The sequence below is a fragment of the Malaclemys terrapin genome, chromosome 3, assembly GCF_027887155.1.
Source record: "Malaclemys terrapin pileata isolate rMalTer1 chromosome 3, rMalTer1.hap1, whole genome shotgun sequence".
In the NCBI taxonomy this organism is placed as follows: Eukaryota; Metazoa; Chordata; order Testudines; family Emydidae; genus Malaclemys; species Malaclemys terrapin.
The window spans coordinates 124,816,994-124,832,679 of NC_071507.1; the positions used below are offsets into that span (position 1 = coordinate 124,816,994).

The window sequence follows — 15,686 nt, forward strand, 5'->3', positions numbered from 1 at the left end:
TCAACTCCGATATTTCCACCTTAACATGTGAATGTGAAATCTGGAAATCCACCAAAGGTATAGGCAGACACGCCTTTGAAAGCAAATGCCCCAGGAAGTTACCAGGTATCAAATGGAATGTATTTATAACAAAAGCTTAGATTTATCAGAATTCAACATCATCTTATTCTGAGAGTTATCCAGAGAAGACGATGGAAATATCTGGGTCATGTGTTAAGAATAAATCAAGAGCCTCTGCCTTTGAAGGCATGCCATTGAGCTGCTGGTGGAACATATAAAAGGGGCTGACCAAAAGAATCCCTCCACTGAACAGTGCTTAGAAAGGAAAAATGTGTATGGGACTTCTGAACAAGGATGCAATGAGTGGCCCTGGAGAGACAGGGATAGCGGAGCCTTCTTCATGCCCTAAGTGATGCTTGTTGATGCAGGAACAATTCAGATAGTATTTAACAATAATAGTTTAACTGTTTTTCTTTACTGTAGGTTTTTGGTTATAACGCATTCGTTCTTTTCTGAAATGCACAAAGTAGATTAAATGTTGCTCTCTTTATCTAGTTGCAGTAGGCAATGGATGATTTATTGCTGAGTACCTTGGGTTACTTCCCTCTTACTTGACAGTGACTTCCTTCAAAAATATTGTGTGTACACAGTATAGTATATTCTAGGATTGTTTTGGAAAGGAAAAACTAATTCCATCACTGCAGTCACCTGAAAACCAAAATACTGCGCAAAGTTTTTTGGCAGACACACAACAGGTGTTAGTTTTTCCCGCAAGGTTATTTATATAAAACATTTCAAGGGTGTTTGAGGAATTGGTATTTTGTGAAACCTAAACTGCTGCCAGCTAGAATTGACAAATTACCATGAGTTAAAAGCCATGTAGCAGTCTTGCTTACATTAAGTGTTCCCTGAATTGGAAGACTAGTTATATCTGTGTCTAGTTACTGTATCTCTGTCTAGTCTGCACTCTAAATTAGCTGTTAAGATTAAATAGAATATTCCCCAGAATTAATGTCCAAAAATAAACTGGTAAAGGCTCTAGCTGATACAGACTGAGTAGTCTGATCAGAAAGGTGTTTCATTTTTATAAACTAAGTTTTAGTTTCTAAAATTGAAAGGAAACGCTAATGCATCTTTAAAAGTTTTGGAGTGCATTTAGTGGTTTTGAAAGTGAGATTAATAGCAATGACTTGAGCCAGACACGGGCCAAATCTATATGTACTGAAGCCAGGGAAGGTATTCTACTGTGGGTTAGGAAGGAAGATCTAATGGATAAGGGTCCTGGACTGGAACTCGAGGTGTCGGTTTAATTACTGGCTTAGCCACAAATGTCATTTGTAGTTTACAGCAAGTCACTTACTCTACCTTGTGATTCAGTTCCTCATCTGTAAAGTGAGAATAATATTCACAGCAGTGTTGTGAAGATAAAGTCCATTAATTGTGGGATACAGATATAGAACAGTGTTGAGGGACATAAGTAGCTACATAGATTAGATTTCTCCTGGGGTGAATTTAGCCCTGCATTTGAGGAAGCTAACCAAGCTTCCCATACAGCCCTCCAAATGCACCTCATTCCTGACATAAAAATCTTTGGATTTTCAGTTTTAAGCAGAGACTGCCAATCATCTCAATTTGTCATATTTTGTGGTAGTCAGCTGATACTGGTAAATGAGGAGCTGCAGTGAAACTGTCCATTTACCAATATCAGCTGACCACCATAAAATATGACACAAATCGACACTGAACATTTCATATATTCTAACCCAGGATTGGAAAAGCAAGTTCATTAGCCCCAGTGCTGTCTACATTACCAATACCTTCCACTGCCACTTCAGCTTCTTCTTGGGCTGATTTTCCCCCCACAAAGTGTAATGACTGTTGAATCCAAGTTCTTTGATTTTATATTTCATGTTCAGTTATACAGAGATACACTATTACAGGATAATTAGCGTGGCTAACAATATCTTGGATGGTTCAAGAAGGGGCATATTGCATTAGGCAAACAAAGTTTTCCAAATCAGTAATCCAGTGATGTGAAGCCATAGTATTATGAAAAATTGCTCCTTCAATGAGCGATAAAGACAATGTTCCCTGGGCAATGTAGTCTTTCTCCATTCTGTTCACATAGGTCCATCAGTTCCACACGCTTTCTCCTCAACTTCTTCCCCTTCACCCCCAAAAAACTCCACCTCACTATTTTCCTTTCAAAACATGTTACCATTTCATATTCTCCCCCAATCCTAAATCATTGGAGTGGCTCCTGACTCACTGGGGCTCCCCTGTTTTTTCTGCTTGGTAGCTGTTCCTCACAACACCAGCTGTGATTGTCCCACAGCCTCTGGCTCTGGAGTAGCTGGTTGAGTAGGAGTATTCTCCCTCTGGTGCTGGGCAGACACTTAGGAAATGGTTCCTTTTAAGTTGGGCAGGTTTTCCCTAGATGGGGTAGAGGAGTGGATTTCCTTAGGCTGCTGGGCAGGAGAGCGGGGCTCCAGGCTCCCTCCCAACGCCAACTCTTCGGACTATGGCTGTTGGCTGCACAGGCAGGCATCAGCAGCAGTGGTCACAGGTCTCTCAGTTAGAACAGCAGCCATTTAGTCCCATCTTTTCCTCCCCTGAGCCTGTCATGCACTGCTGTAACAGCTGGTTAGGGAGTGGTGCTGTGGGGATTATGCAGTTCATTCCCCATGCTTGTCTACAAGGACTGTGTGGGGACATAAGGGAGTTTCCCTTGCAGCTGCTGCCACAGTCACAGCAATAATTGAGTGCACTTAGAGAGTTGAAGATGTTAACAAGCAGAACCAGACTTAGCATTTTGCAGAGGGTTATGAACAATTTTTTGGTCACTGCCTCTTTATCCCTCACCTCTCCTATCTCCTCCATACCACTATGCAGGGCTAGCCTAAGGATTTATGTAATTCTTTGGGATATGCCCAAACATAACTTACTTATTTTACATACAAATTATAGTGGGATTGAATCTTTAGGTCTCCTCAGCCTCCTGATGCAGAAATGGGTCCCAGCTGCAAATTTTTATTAGTCTCAGAAATCTGTTATCACTTATGTTTTCAAGGCTCCCTTCACAAGGAATTGGGCTAAAAACTTACTTTTAAATAAAAAGATTCTCTTTTAGAAAGCCAAAAGTTTGCATCAATTAACAAAGGGTTCCTGCAAGCCTCTCCTCCAGCTCATCAGTGCAGTAATAAGTGTCTGTTGAAAAGGTTCAACTACGGGCTGCTGTGCATAGAGTGCTACTAAAGTTGTAGTCTAGATATCAGCACTTGATCGAAGATAATTCTTTGACTTGTGCCAACCTTTACAGCCATCTAAGGGTACAAAACCCTGATGCTGAGATATTTTAGCTTTCATCAATTTGAACTTCAAATGTAATTATTACAGCAATATCAGATATCTCTCAACGCTGCACTGTGCTCCAGATGACTACCTCATTCTCAAAATATGGATGGGATTGCTTCACAGACTGCCTTCCTGGCATTAGTGCTTTCACAGCCTGGCCAATTTAGTTACATATAAGGATACAAGAGTTACTCTGTGTCCTATATATATATATATATATATAATACAATGAATTAATGTAAGATTGAACCACAAAGACACTAATATATTGTAAAGCAAAGCACTATGCTTAGAAAGAAGATAAAGCCCTGCTCTCGGTGTCTGTCCTGTCTGAGAGGTAAGATATTGCTTAATCCTTCCTTCCCCATGAAGCTGATATGGCAGTTTAGGCATTAAAAGCTTTATCTAGCTCCCACTGAAGTCACTATGAGTTTAAATAAGCATCCATTTTTCTTATCATGACTCATTCCACCAGGGAAGAAGCCTTTTCTCACCTTGGAGCAACTGAGGAACATATTGACATTCTTAAACTTGAAACTGGTGGCAGAAAGTGTCATAATTTATTAAAGCAGTTGCATGGGAATATGTGAGAGAGATTAGAGACCAATTTCCATCTTAATTTCACGTGAAGTTAAGCTCATAAGAACAGTATTGTGTACACCACACCAACATATTGTTCAATTTAATGTTCTGTCTTCAGATTAAAAGAGAAAAATGGTCATTTCCTTTCCTTTTCAGCGGTACAATATATACATCTTCCCTCCTCAGTTGTCAAGTTTCAGAAAACATGGGTAAAAGCAGTACCCTTCTGTGATGCTTTAGGTGATACCAAGTTAGAAGTAGTAGGGATAGAAATGGTTACAAAGAATAGTGAAAATACACTAGCAAGACTGAAATTCAACCAACGTGAGCCTTCTTGTTGAAAGTTTTTTCAACATAGTCATTCTTCCAACATGGCTGGCTAGTCAGGATCACAGAGCCCAGTGCGCTTGGTTTTCTTTGTCTCCTCAGGGCAAGGATAACTTGGGGGTTCTCTCCCTCTCTCTGTATACTCCAGTAAACCTTTGAAATGTATTCTTCTGAAGTGTAGCCCCAGATAATGTTCCTTTCCCTTGCTGGGTGTAGAGGCCATTCTAGCTTCTTCCCACTTGTGATTTTTTTTTACAATGCAAATGCTCTTCCTGCAATCCCTGATGCAAATGAATAACCCACTGTCCTGGCTTGGGGTGTCAGACCCTTTCTTTTGTCTTCATAATTCTTTTTAGATTTTCTGTACCTATATCACAAAAGAAGATTAATGATCAGTTAGTTATTAGTTTTCCAGTAATATATTACATGCCCCATTTTGGAAAAATATTATAACAGTGTGTGAGGTGCACTGAGCTGGTCAGTCCAGCTGAGACTCATTGCTACATGCCAGAGCGCTCATACCATCTGGTACTGGAGTGCTCTTTGAGTCTCACTTTTTACAGTGTATATTACTCTGTGTGCATTCAATATCTGTCTGTTTCCTGGAGTATGCCTTACAGTGGCATCTATATACTTATGAGGGATGTGTCCTTTTATTAACAGAAAGTCTCAGGAGAGAAGCTGAGGCAAAGAGAGTAAACGGCTTGCCCAAGTCCCAAAATGGAGTCAATGTCAGAGCCAAGATTAAAAAGTAGGAGTTATGGCCTTCCAGTCCTATGCTTAGGCTACACCCTCCACAGTCACTTTAAAATTGCAAAGCATAACGAGGTTTTAAAGGGCCGCTCATGCTTCTTGGAAATCTTCATAAAACATTCTGTTACGAAACAGTTTTGCCAATGCAGTATTTCTTGCATAATGTTAATTCCTTCATCATTATAGGGGGAGATAAAGCAATCCCTATATTTGGGCTGCCTAACAGTTTCCATTATAAAAGATTCTTGTTTCCTTTTCTGTGAGAAGCTCTCCGACCTCCATTATTTGCAGCAGACCTATGATATTCGGTGAGGAAATCCCATGAAATCCAATTGTGCTTTTGGTGAGAAATAAACTTTAAAATGGCCATTTCCCTTCTCTCACTTGTGTCTCAGGAAAATTTTGATGGCCTGGCAAAATAATAACTAAGCACATTTCTGAGGCTGAGCTGATGTTTCTGGCAAAGCAGAAGTCTCAACATCAGCACATGCTGTACTGAGAACACCTGGAAACAGGTGTAGCAGGGGGTAGGACAATACTCCCAACCTACCTGTGGTACCAGTCACCCATGCCCCCATCTAGGGGCACCACACAGGTTAGAAAAGAGGAGAGAGCCAGACCAGGATCCAACTCCCCGCCAAACCCAGCAGCTGGCCCTAGCAACCCAAATTCCCTGCCCCCTGGGGCACCAAATGGGGCTGGAGCTCCTCCAATCCTCTGGGAGGGAGAATTGGGAGATAAGGTGAGTAAGAAGGGCCAGTCCCCCCTGACTCAGCACATGGTCTCTCTGGGGTAACAACCAGCTCCTACTGCCAGCTAATGTAGCAAGTCCTGTTGCTCAAATGGTAGCAGCTTGTGAGGCAGTGCTGAACGCTCAGGGTTCAAACATTGGTGCTGCATGATAGGAGTATTGTTATAGTTGTACATAAAATAATTTTTTAACTTTTTCCTATTTATTTTTTAAAAGTCTAAGAAATTCCACACAACCAATCTACATTTAAAAGAATATTATTTAGGTTGTAAGACAAGCACTTGAAAGTTGGAAAATGCCAGATTTACAGTTGCCTACATGACCTTAATTCTTGTGCATTATGATACAGATTATGATCACATCCTGCTTTTCCCCACAGGTTCGTTGGCTCATTTAGTGCACAGTATTCACACTCGAGATGACAGAATTAAGGTTCTGAAGGCAATCCTAAATCTGGCATTTCCTAACTTTTGATTTTCTGATTTTGCAACTTAGATATTGTTCTTTTCATGTAGTTTTTGTATATAATTTATTCTTTACAGTACATAAAAAAGACTGTTCTTTAGAAGTTCATCTGTTCCTGCTGCTCATTCCCCATGTGAAGTCATAACCCAATGCTTGCCACTGTAATTGAATGTAATGTTGCAAATAAGATTATGAACTGGAGATGCCTAATATACAGCAGCCGCTGAACTCAGAAGATCTCAGGATCATCTTATGGAAATATTATGGGGCATAGAGATGGAAGTAGAAGAGTAGACATTTTGACATGTAAAGAGAATTCTTTCTAAATGGAGAGGATGAAATCCTGGCCTTGTTGAAGAAAATGGGAATTTTGCCATTGACTTCAGTGGGGCCAGGATTTCACTCAATATTTTTCAGTATTTTTCAAGAGGTATCAGTGAGAGTTTAAAACATGACACCAGTAGAAGCCTTAAGGGAAGTTTGTAATACAGGCCAGTTTAAAGAAGTGGTGATAAAAACAAACAAACAAACAAATAGCAAGTGTATTTAAAAATTAGATACAGACTTTTGGTTTTATATCTTTCATCTTCATTTGCATATTATGGTTTTATTCTATCTGATTTAAAATTGGCTTGGCCCTATATATGATGACCCTAGAGACTACCCATTCTTGTGATGAAATATTAGTGTTAAATACATACTCACTAACTATGTACATTCTCCAAATCTCTGAGATGTGGGTTGTTTGACAGAACACTAACTTGCTCATCATATTTTCACAGTAGAAATTTCAGTTCTTCAGTTCTGTTCCTTTGAGATGCTGTTTGTTAAACCTTCAATGAATATTTGCCAACTTCTAGATGAGTGGTACCAAAAACTCCTGGCCCATAGCCCATCAGCATCACTGCCTGCTTCCTGGGGAAAAGCCTTTCATATGCTAGCTCATGCAAACCTGTCATCAGATCGACATATGAGGCGTCACATTCAAAAGAAAGGTTCAATAACCGATCTTTTCCAAGAGCCACTCTTCCAGTGCTTAGAGAAATAAAATTTAAAGGTCCCACTCAAAGGAATAGTCGAAAAACTGTCCTTAAAAAAGAAGAAATCGGATTTCTTTTGTAAATTAAGGACAAATATTTCCCCCCACATCAGAAATAAAGAAAAAAAGTGAGATTTTTTTTCTCCCATCTTTAAATATTTAGACATATTTTTATTATATTTTTATCCTATCTTTAAGTACTTGAAGAAATTATGTTTAATAACTGTCAGACTGTGTTTCTGTAGTATCATAGTGTGTCCAGATCACTTGGGAACCCTGAATTAATATACTAAGATTCAGGATCAAACTGTACCATATCAGTAACTGAATTCAGTACATGCATGCTGCTTGTATGATCACATAGAAACTTAAACAGATTATACTCTTGCCAGTCTACTCTGGGTTGTATGTAAAATTTGGAATGATTTTTGAGTAGTATCTATTTTAATGATTGTAAAATCTTTATGAATTGTCCTTGGACGTTACGGGTATACCTGTTACATAGAGCCTATCTCTATTTCTTTCTTCTCTCACTCTACTCCATGCTGAAAGATTTTTTTCTTGCTTCAGCAGCCCCCTTCACTGATACTACCTTGAATCCCTAAATCCATGTCAACCAATAAAAAATGAAACCTGTACCCCAAGCAGAGTTTTGAAAAGGGATAAGTTCCAGATTCTCCAGGAAGTCCACTAGAGATTTCACTATAGCTGTTGATTTTATGTGGAAAACACTCAGATATTGTGGTAATGGGCTGAAGGATAAAACTCTCTTAAACAGATTAATAGATTCATAGAGTTTAAGGCCAGAAGGGACCATTAGATTATCCAGTCTTACTTCCTGTGTATCACAGACCATTGCATTTCACACAGTTGCCCCTGTACTGAGTTCATAACTTCGTTTGGCTAAAGCATATCTTAAAGCAACCAGCCTTGATTTGAAGACTTCAAGATATAGAGAATACACCACTTCACTTGTACTTTGTTCCAGTGGGTTATCACCCTCACTGTTAAAAAAAATTATGCCTTATTTCTAATTTCAATGTATCTGGCTTTAAGCTTCTGGCCATTGGTTTTTGTAATGCCTTTCTCTGCTGGATTAAAGAACCCTTTAATACCTGGTAGTTTCTTTTCATGGAAATACTGCTACCCTTCATTCAAGTCACCTCTCATTCTTTTTTTAAATAAGTTAAATAGACTGGGCTCTTTAAATCTCTCACTGGAAGGGCTTGTATACATAAGCCCAGAATCTACAACTGCTGAATAGCTATTCTGCACTAACTCCCATGTGGACACCCTTTGTTAGTGCAGAATAAGAGCCTCCACATGGAGAATTTAGTGCTGAATAGTTATTGTGCTTTAAATTCAGACCCTAGCTATTTCACACTAATTTCCCTTTGAATTCCCCATGTATACTTACACTTTAGCTACATTGCTAATGTGACATGGGTTATGCAAGATGCGTCCTAATTTAGCAGCTGTCCTAAAAAGCCATTATTTCACACAGTTCAAAGCTAGGACATTGCCAATCATAAACACTTTCCAATAACATGGGCATACAGGCACTTATAGGAACAGCATATAGCCAGTGAAAGTGGATATATTTAAAGTCTGTTTTCTCAGTTATAAAACATCATGAGACACTTTTAAAATGTATGGATAATAATTACAATAGTGAAGACATTACAGGTGGGATCTGGGAGACTGTCATAAAAAAGAATCTTACATTGCAGAAGGGAACAGGCTACTTAGTCATTTCCTCCAACGACAGTTAGTCCACCCTCAAAGCTATGGAGCAAAGTTAGCGGGCGTGAGACTGGTTGGGCTTGGGGTTGTTTGAGGAGGGGAGAGAGCCTGGACAACTATGAAAAGCAGAGTTCAAAAGGTTGAGGTAACGGCCAAGTAAGCATCTGAACTTGAAATTTGCCACTTCTAAATGAAACCCTTTATAGATAGAATTATTTCTGTTTGCCATATCCTCCATCCCAAAATGTACTATAAGCTATTCTGTTACAGTATTTTATCGATGAAATAAGAGCCATTGTCATGGGTAGATGTGTTCATCTCTCAATCTTCACCATAGCATAGGAAAAGGAGAGTGGGAGATAGAACCAGGCTGACAGGGAAAGTAATATAATTTGGTTCATGGATCAGGATATTGCCATTCACCAAATCAGGGACCATTATGTGCTTTCTCTGCAGAAACGTATGGAATCAAGTCCAGGCTGCAACGTTTTCAGTTTCTGTAGACCAGAGTTGGAATATAGCAAGAGTTTGTTACTAGAAAATCAAATATGTGTAAAATTAATGTAGTAAAATAAAAAAACTTGGCTTTATTAAGCCAGCATGTCACCTTGTTACACTATTTTGCTGAGCTTCTAAAACCTTATATGCATTGCTACCCTTCTAGTTTGGAGGGAATTGTGCTTTTGGTCCTGGGGGCATAGAGGAGCAGAATGAACACTGTCCATGCTTTAGCTTCAGTAGCTCAAGAGCAGTGAAATATCCCTTCTCCTGACCTTTAGGGATAGGGAAAGGGAAGAACCTATTGTGGTAGACTTTTACTGCTTTTTTGTTATTTCGGGGTGTTTTACAACTTATGTATTGTAAATATTATAAATATTAATGAAAACTTTTGTTTTAATGCTGTATTTTATATGAGGTCCCTGAAGCTGTAAAAGTGGAGAAGCAATATATTTTATATTTGAAAGACTTTTTAAAATCTCATTTGAACATTTAGTGCTCAACCCTGCAAACACTCACTTCCAAGGATAGTGGTTACTATTGTGGATCTGGTCTCTTTGGTTAAAACTCTCTGGGGTTAAATGGTGTACTAAGGTTATATTTACACTACCACGGCTACAGCTGCTGCAGCACCACAGCATAGATGCTCTCTACATCGATGGAAGGGCTTTTCCGCTGATTACAGTTAATCCATCTCTCTGAAAGGTGGTAGAATCCTTCCATCAATCTAGCCGTGTTTATACCAGGGGTTAGGTTGACATAGTAATATAGTTAGGTCAATCTAACTTTTAAGTATTGACTAGGCCTAACTGTTTACAGGATTGGATCCATATGGTAGATAAGGGCAGGAATATCTTATTTTTATCAAAAAGATGAGACCCAAACTATACATGATTGATTTAATTCAAATAATCCGGGAGATACACTGGTGTGTATAGGGACACTTGTACAGAAGGAGCTTCTATACTTTAATCTTGTTTTGCATTTATACTTTTTAGTTATTTTCCTAAATAAAGGTTGGGTCTCCTTTGTTGGCAACCATTAAAACATGTTGATTTGCAATTAAATATAGCCTTTACACTAAATTTTGTGGTGTTGTTGTTGTTTTTGTTTTGCTAATAAGGTGGATGTAATATATATCTATACATATTTATTTAAGCAGTTATATAGCTTAACTCATGTTTACTTAGATTCTTAATTTTTACATTTCATATCTTTTTATTATCAGTTTTGTACATGATTTGTCAAGTTTTGTTTGGATAGAAATTAAAATTCAATTAAAAATGCACAAAACAGCATTTTAATTTTTATCTTTAGTTAGCGCTGGATACAGAAGATAAAAAGTTTATCAAAATAAGTTTTGCATTGAAAACAAACTTAATTTTTAAACAAAGGAAGTAGAATTCGTAGTTGGTTAATTGAACTGATTGTTTCTGGTCACCACGTCCTTCAGGATTTTAGAACTCGTAGATTTCATCCTCTCCCACGTGTTTTTTTTAATATATTGGAAGAGGAAAACAAACTTTCCTGCTTTTTTTTTTTTCATCACCCAGCTGGTTTTTCAACTTTGAATGAATTAGTCATTGAGCTGAACTAGTAGAATAAACTGAAATAAAAAAATATTCTTTCTGCACCTGCAGAAGTGGCTACTGATTTCAAAAGCTGGTTTAGCACTTCAGTAAACCATGATGTTCCAGGTGGTTAGCCAGTGATTTCTGCCAGTTCAGTGATTTGACTTTCTTTGAAAGTTGGCAGCAAACATGTATTGCTTAATTAAAAAAAAAGGTAATTTAAATTATTTTAATAGATTATTATAAGTTTAGATCTTAATGTAGGTTGTCATAATTTCAGATTTACTTATGTTTGTTTTTAAAAAATAAGCCCATATTTAATTTAAATTAGAAAATCCGATTTAAATTTAAAAAATCTGATTTTTAAAAAATAGTTGATTTTTATCGACTCTGCCTAGCAGTAAGGGCAATTAAGCAGTTACAGTAGTATCTGCCAAGGATATGTTTTAGAGCAGGTTACATAAAGCTAAGGATTAGTTTAGAGAAAATCCTGACCCACTTGGATTGCAATTCATGATGCCTTTTCTAGCCGTATAAATCTGTGATTCTATAAAAAATAAAAGTGACAGATTTTCTATAATTTAATAAGTCTCTTAAGGATATTTTTGATAATACCCTAAAGACGGTTGAAAGGAATCCAACAAGAGGCATAACAGGCTAAACTCAGGAATTATTAACTGCAGATATTAAATAATGTAATGACTGAAAAGCAACATAGTTAAAATACTTTCATGTTGCCCAGTAATCCATTTCTTGAGTAAATGAAACATTAACCCGAAATGCTGAGTTTACAGCCTGTGTGTCTTTAAAAAAAAAAAAAAAAAAGTTGTGATCGAAAAAATTCCACTTGTTGCTGTGGCAACTTTTGTGAAGCCACGAGAACAGAGAAATGTAATTTCTCTGTTTATCTATATCACAAAGACGCAGGATACTTGAATCCATTCCCACCTGTAAACTGCCTCACTCACAGCCTACCTCATAAGGAAATAGACTTCCAAAGTTTAATGTGCCATATCTGAGGAGGTTTTCCAGGTCATCTTTGCCACCAAAAAGAGATCACTGATTGCATATTTTATTCTTAGTGGAAGAAGTTAAACGCCTCATGTAAGATTCAATGATTAAGTCTTTTCACTTGACCCACATAGAAATTATATAAATACCAGGCTGCCCATGCTGCAGAAGGAGATAAAATCTTAAGAACAAAAGATGTTGTTTTCATGCGAATACCCCTAATAATAAAATCAAAGCAAGACAACACCTGAGAATGTGACCTAAATGTGTATAAAAGTAATCGGATGAAATATTGAAAGGGAAAATTTAAGATGACCATCAGGAAAATGTCTGATGATAAGATGTTGACTTGTGGAATGGTATTTCTCAAAGGAAGTGGAGAAATTTGGGAGACTGAAAACTAACTGGAGAAAATAATACAAAGGGTACTATAAAGAAAAATTAAAAATTATTTTTCTGGTGGTGCCTAATTCAGCTGCCAGTATTTTTTTTCCCCGTCCTCATTGCTTGACTATTGTACATTTTTAGGGTGCTTAACCTAATTAAGTTTGTTGTAGTACAGAAAACTCTAGGACTACTGTTAGTGGAGTTAGCTAGATCACATATAATCTATAGATTTATTTAACATAACTGAAATTACTCTTCTGGTAGATTTTGTTTTGAATACCATGTTAACATGACAGAACACAAAACCTTTTTGTATCAAATCAATGTTACTAGAATTTGCTTTCATTGAAATGATCAGTCTGTTGTACTGTTCATTAATGCACTTGCTATTAAGCTACTGTAGAGTACACTGTTGTAAAATGGTTCCAATGGGCATTACCGAGCATGTATCAGAGTCTTTTTAATTGGTTGAGAAAGCTACAGTCTGTCTTCTTAGCTAAAATTTGGATCTTGCTCTCTTCATTTTATCTAGTCTGCATTGTTTGCCCAGTCACACAAGCTGTTATAATTTTTCCTTATCAGTATATATTTGATTGCCTTATAGGAATTGCGTGAGAGTATCTGATAGAGCTATTATTTCAATCTATCCTTTTTGGAGCATTATGTTCTGTTTTAGATAATCTTCAGGACATTCAAGCGATTAAGTTGTCAGCAGAGATTGGGAGGGCTTCTGCTGTAACTCTGAATGTATTGCTATACTGTCTTAGATTGCCAGAGTCCAACTTCAGATACAATTTACAAGACAGTTTGTTTGATTTGGCTTGTAACCTAAAATGTGGTGATCCAGTTATTCCATTTCCTGTGTGTTAATTTATTGCATGTTTTAAATTATTGTAATGAATTTTCATGTGAGTTACTGTGTCTTTACTGTGTAAAATAGAAATCAGGCTGATGGAATATGGTCAATTCACGTAAATTATCTTCTCTCTTTCCTAGATATATGGGCAATTGGGTGTATATTTGCTGAGCTATTGACTTCAGAACCTATTTTTCACTGTCGTCAGGAAGACATCAAAACGAGCAATCCTTTTCATCATGATCAGCTAGACCGCATTTTTAGTGTAATGGGATTCCCAGCAGGTAATTTACTTTCATTAAAAGGTCAGACATAAACCCTTTGAGTTGGATTTTGTTTTAAAGGAAATTACTAGCTCTATAGCTTTATAAAAGCTGGCGGTATGATGGATGTGAAGTCTCTGCCCAAGAAAGTGGTGGGACTTGTGGAATAACAATACAGAACAACTAACATAAAATGTCAGACAAATATTACAGTTTATGTACATCATATTATTTAACCTGCACTTTAAACTGTCCGATTGCTTTATCTTTTCTAAGATAAAGACTGGGAAGATATAAGGAAGATGCCAGAATATCCCACACTTCAAAAAGACTTTAGGAGAACAACGTAAGTGATTATACCACAGACAGTGGTTAAAAACTGCTTGTAATAGATACACAGAAGTCAGCACTAGAGATTACCTTCAATTATCTTCTGTCTTGTTTAGACTTTGGAAGAATATTATTTGGATTTTAAAAGAATGCTAGTGTCCATCTTTTAATGCTGGCAAGAGTTTTTGCTGAGTAAGTCAGATCATCCGCTGCACTGGTAGACAAGGAAGGGAAATAGTAAAGGGAGCAGCATAGTCCTGGACAAGATGCAGGTCTGGGATTCAGGAGATTTAAGTACTATTTCCAGCTCTGCCCTGGATTTTCTGAGTGACCTTTGGCAAACCACTTGATGCCTCTGTGCATCAGTTTCCCTCTTTGTAAAATAATCATAGTTACCCACAGAGATCTAGAGATTAAAAGCAAGACATAAATTCTATGTCTGATTATTCTTAATGGGAATATTTGAGCTCAGAAAATGCGAAGACTTCACATGGCTCATGCTTCTGTTGGGAAAAGGGACAGGCTTGTTTCTCTGCCAGCTGAAGAGAATAGTTGCAACAGCTTCTCAAATGGCAAATGATGATGCAGTGGCTACACTGTTGGAGCTATTGTGCCTGTCTGACAAAGTAGCTTCCACTAGGATAGGGCAGCTCTGCCCTCCCTACAACATTTGCTATGGCTGTGTGCTACTATCAAGACCTCAGCCATATATCAAAGCTGTACGTTCTATTGTAATAAAGTACAAACAATTTAAAAAATACTAACACTGAAAGCTAGGACAAACGTTCACACTTCACAAATCTAGTGTATGGCAATGTAGGACATTATATATTCTAACAAATGAAATACAAAATGTGTCCTTTTGGACTAGTATGCATTTTCTTTATTGCTTGGTGCAGTGCCATAATCCTACAGTATATTATTTTTGAAATGTGTTTACAATTTTTCAGATATGCCAATAGTAGCCTCATAAAATACATGGAGAAACACAAAGTCAAGCCTGACAGTAAAGTTTTCCTTTTGGTATGTACATCATTGTGCTCTTAGGGTTATTTTACTTTGAAATATAATTGTAATATTAAAACAGTTCTGTCTCTGCTTACTGGAGGATGAGAAGTATGAATTTTAAAAATATAAATGATGGTTACAGCCCTGGCTTTTAATATTTTAACAAATTTGCCATTGTCGGCTTCTGCATTTCACCCCAGAATTGGCTGCCTTTCTGATACGGGCAAAGTAATCCCTTTGTATAGTTACATCATATGTCAGTTTGTGAATTATATATGTATCAGTGGGAGAGAGAGGGTAGGAGGGATCACCTTTCCTTCTGAAGGATGAATGCTTTCTTTAGTTCTTTGCTATTTAACATACCTATAATATAGAAAGGCCCATCAGAGTCCTAGCTTATAAACCTTGCAAATACACTCCAAAGCCCATCTCTTGTGTTGGGCCTTTACCTGTGAGGGGCTGAGCAAATTGCCTGCATAATGTTCACATCTGCGAGCAAGAGATACCAGGCATAGAATCTTTGTCTCTCATATGGGAGCAGAGTGCTACCCGTGTACTACTAGTGTAACTCATCTGCAAAGAGGACAGGCCCTGGGTGTATGCACAATAGTAGCATAAAGATCACCTTTGCACTCTAATCTGGATGCAGCCTTTGTGTGGGACCAGTCCTCTCAGGCTGCTCTTGCATACATTGTCTACAAAGAGTACCAAAGGGCCTGGCAAAAGGAGGTCTTGATCTCACCTACTT

General features: G+C 37.7%; 1 protein-coding gene across 8 annotated transcripts in view; it reads left to right on the forward strand.

Moving 5' to 3' along the window:
* CDK19 (cyclin dependent kinase 19) overlaps positions 1 to 15,686 on the forward strand; it is a 217,017-nt gene that overhangs the window by 184,426 nt on the left and 16,905 nt on the right. For all 8 annotated transcript variants that reach the window (XM_054022183.1, XM_054022181.1, XM_054022179.1 and 5 more), the window contains 3 exons: positions 13,478 to 13,621; positions 13,877 to 13,946; positions 14,881 to 14,953. In XM_054022183.1, coding sequence (XP_053878158.1) covers positions 13,478 to 13,621; positions 13,877 to 13,946; positions 14,881 to 14,953 — 287 coding nt within the window. The remainder of the gene's footprint in view (positions 1 to 13,477; positions 13,622 to 13,876; positions 13,947 to 14,880; positions 14,954 to 15,686) is intronic.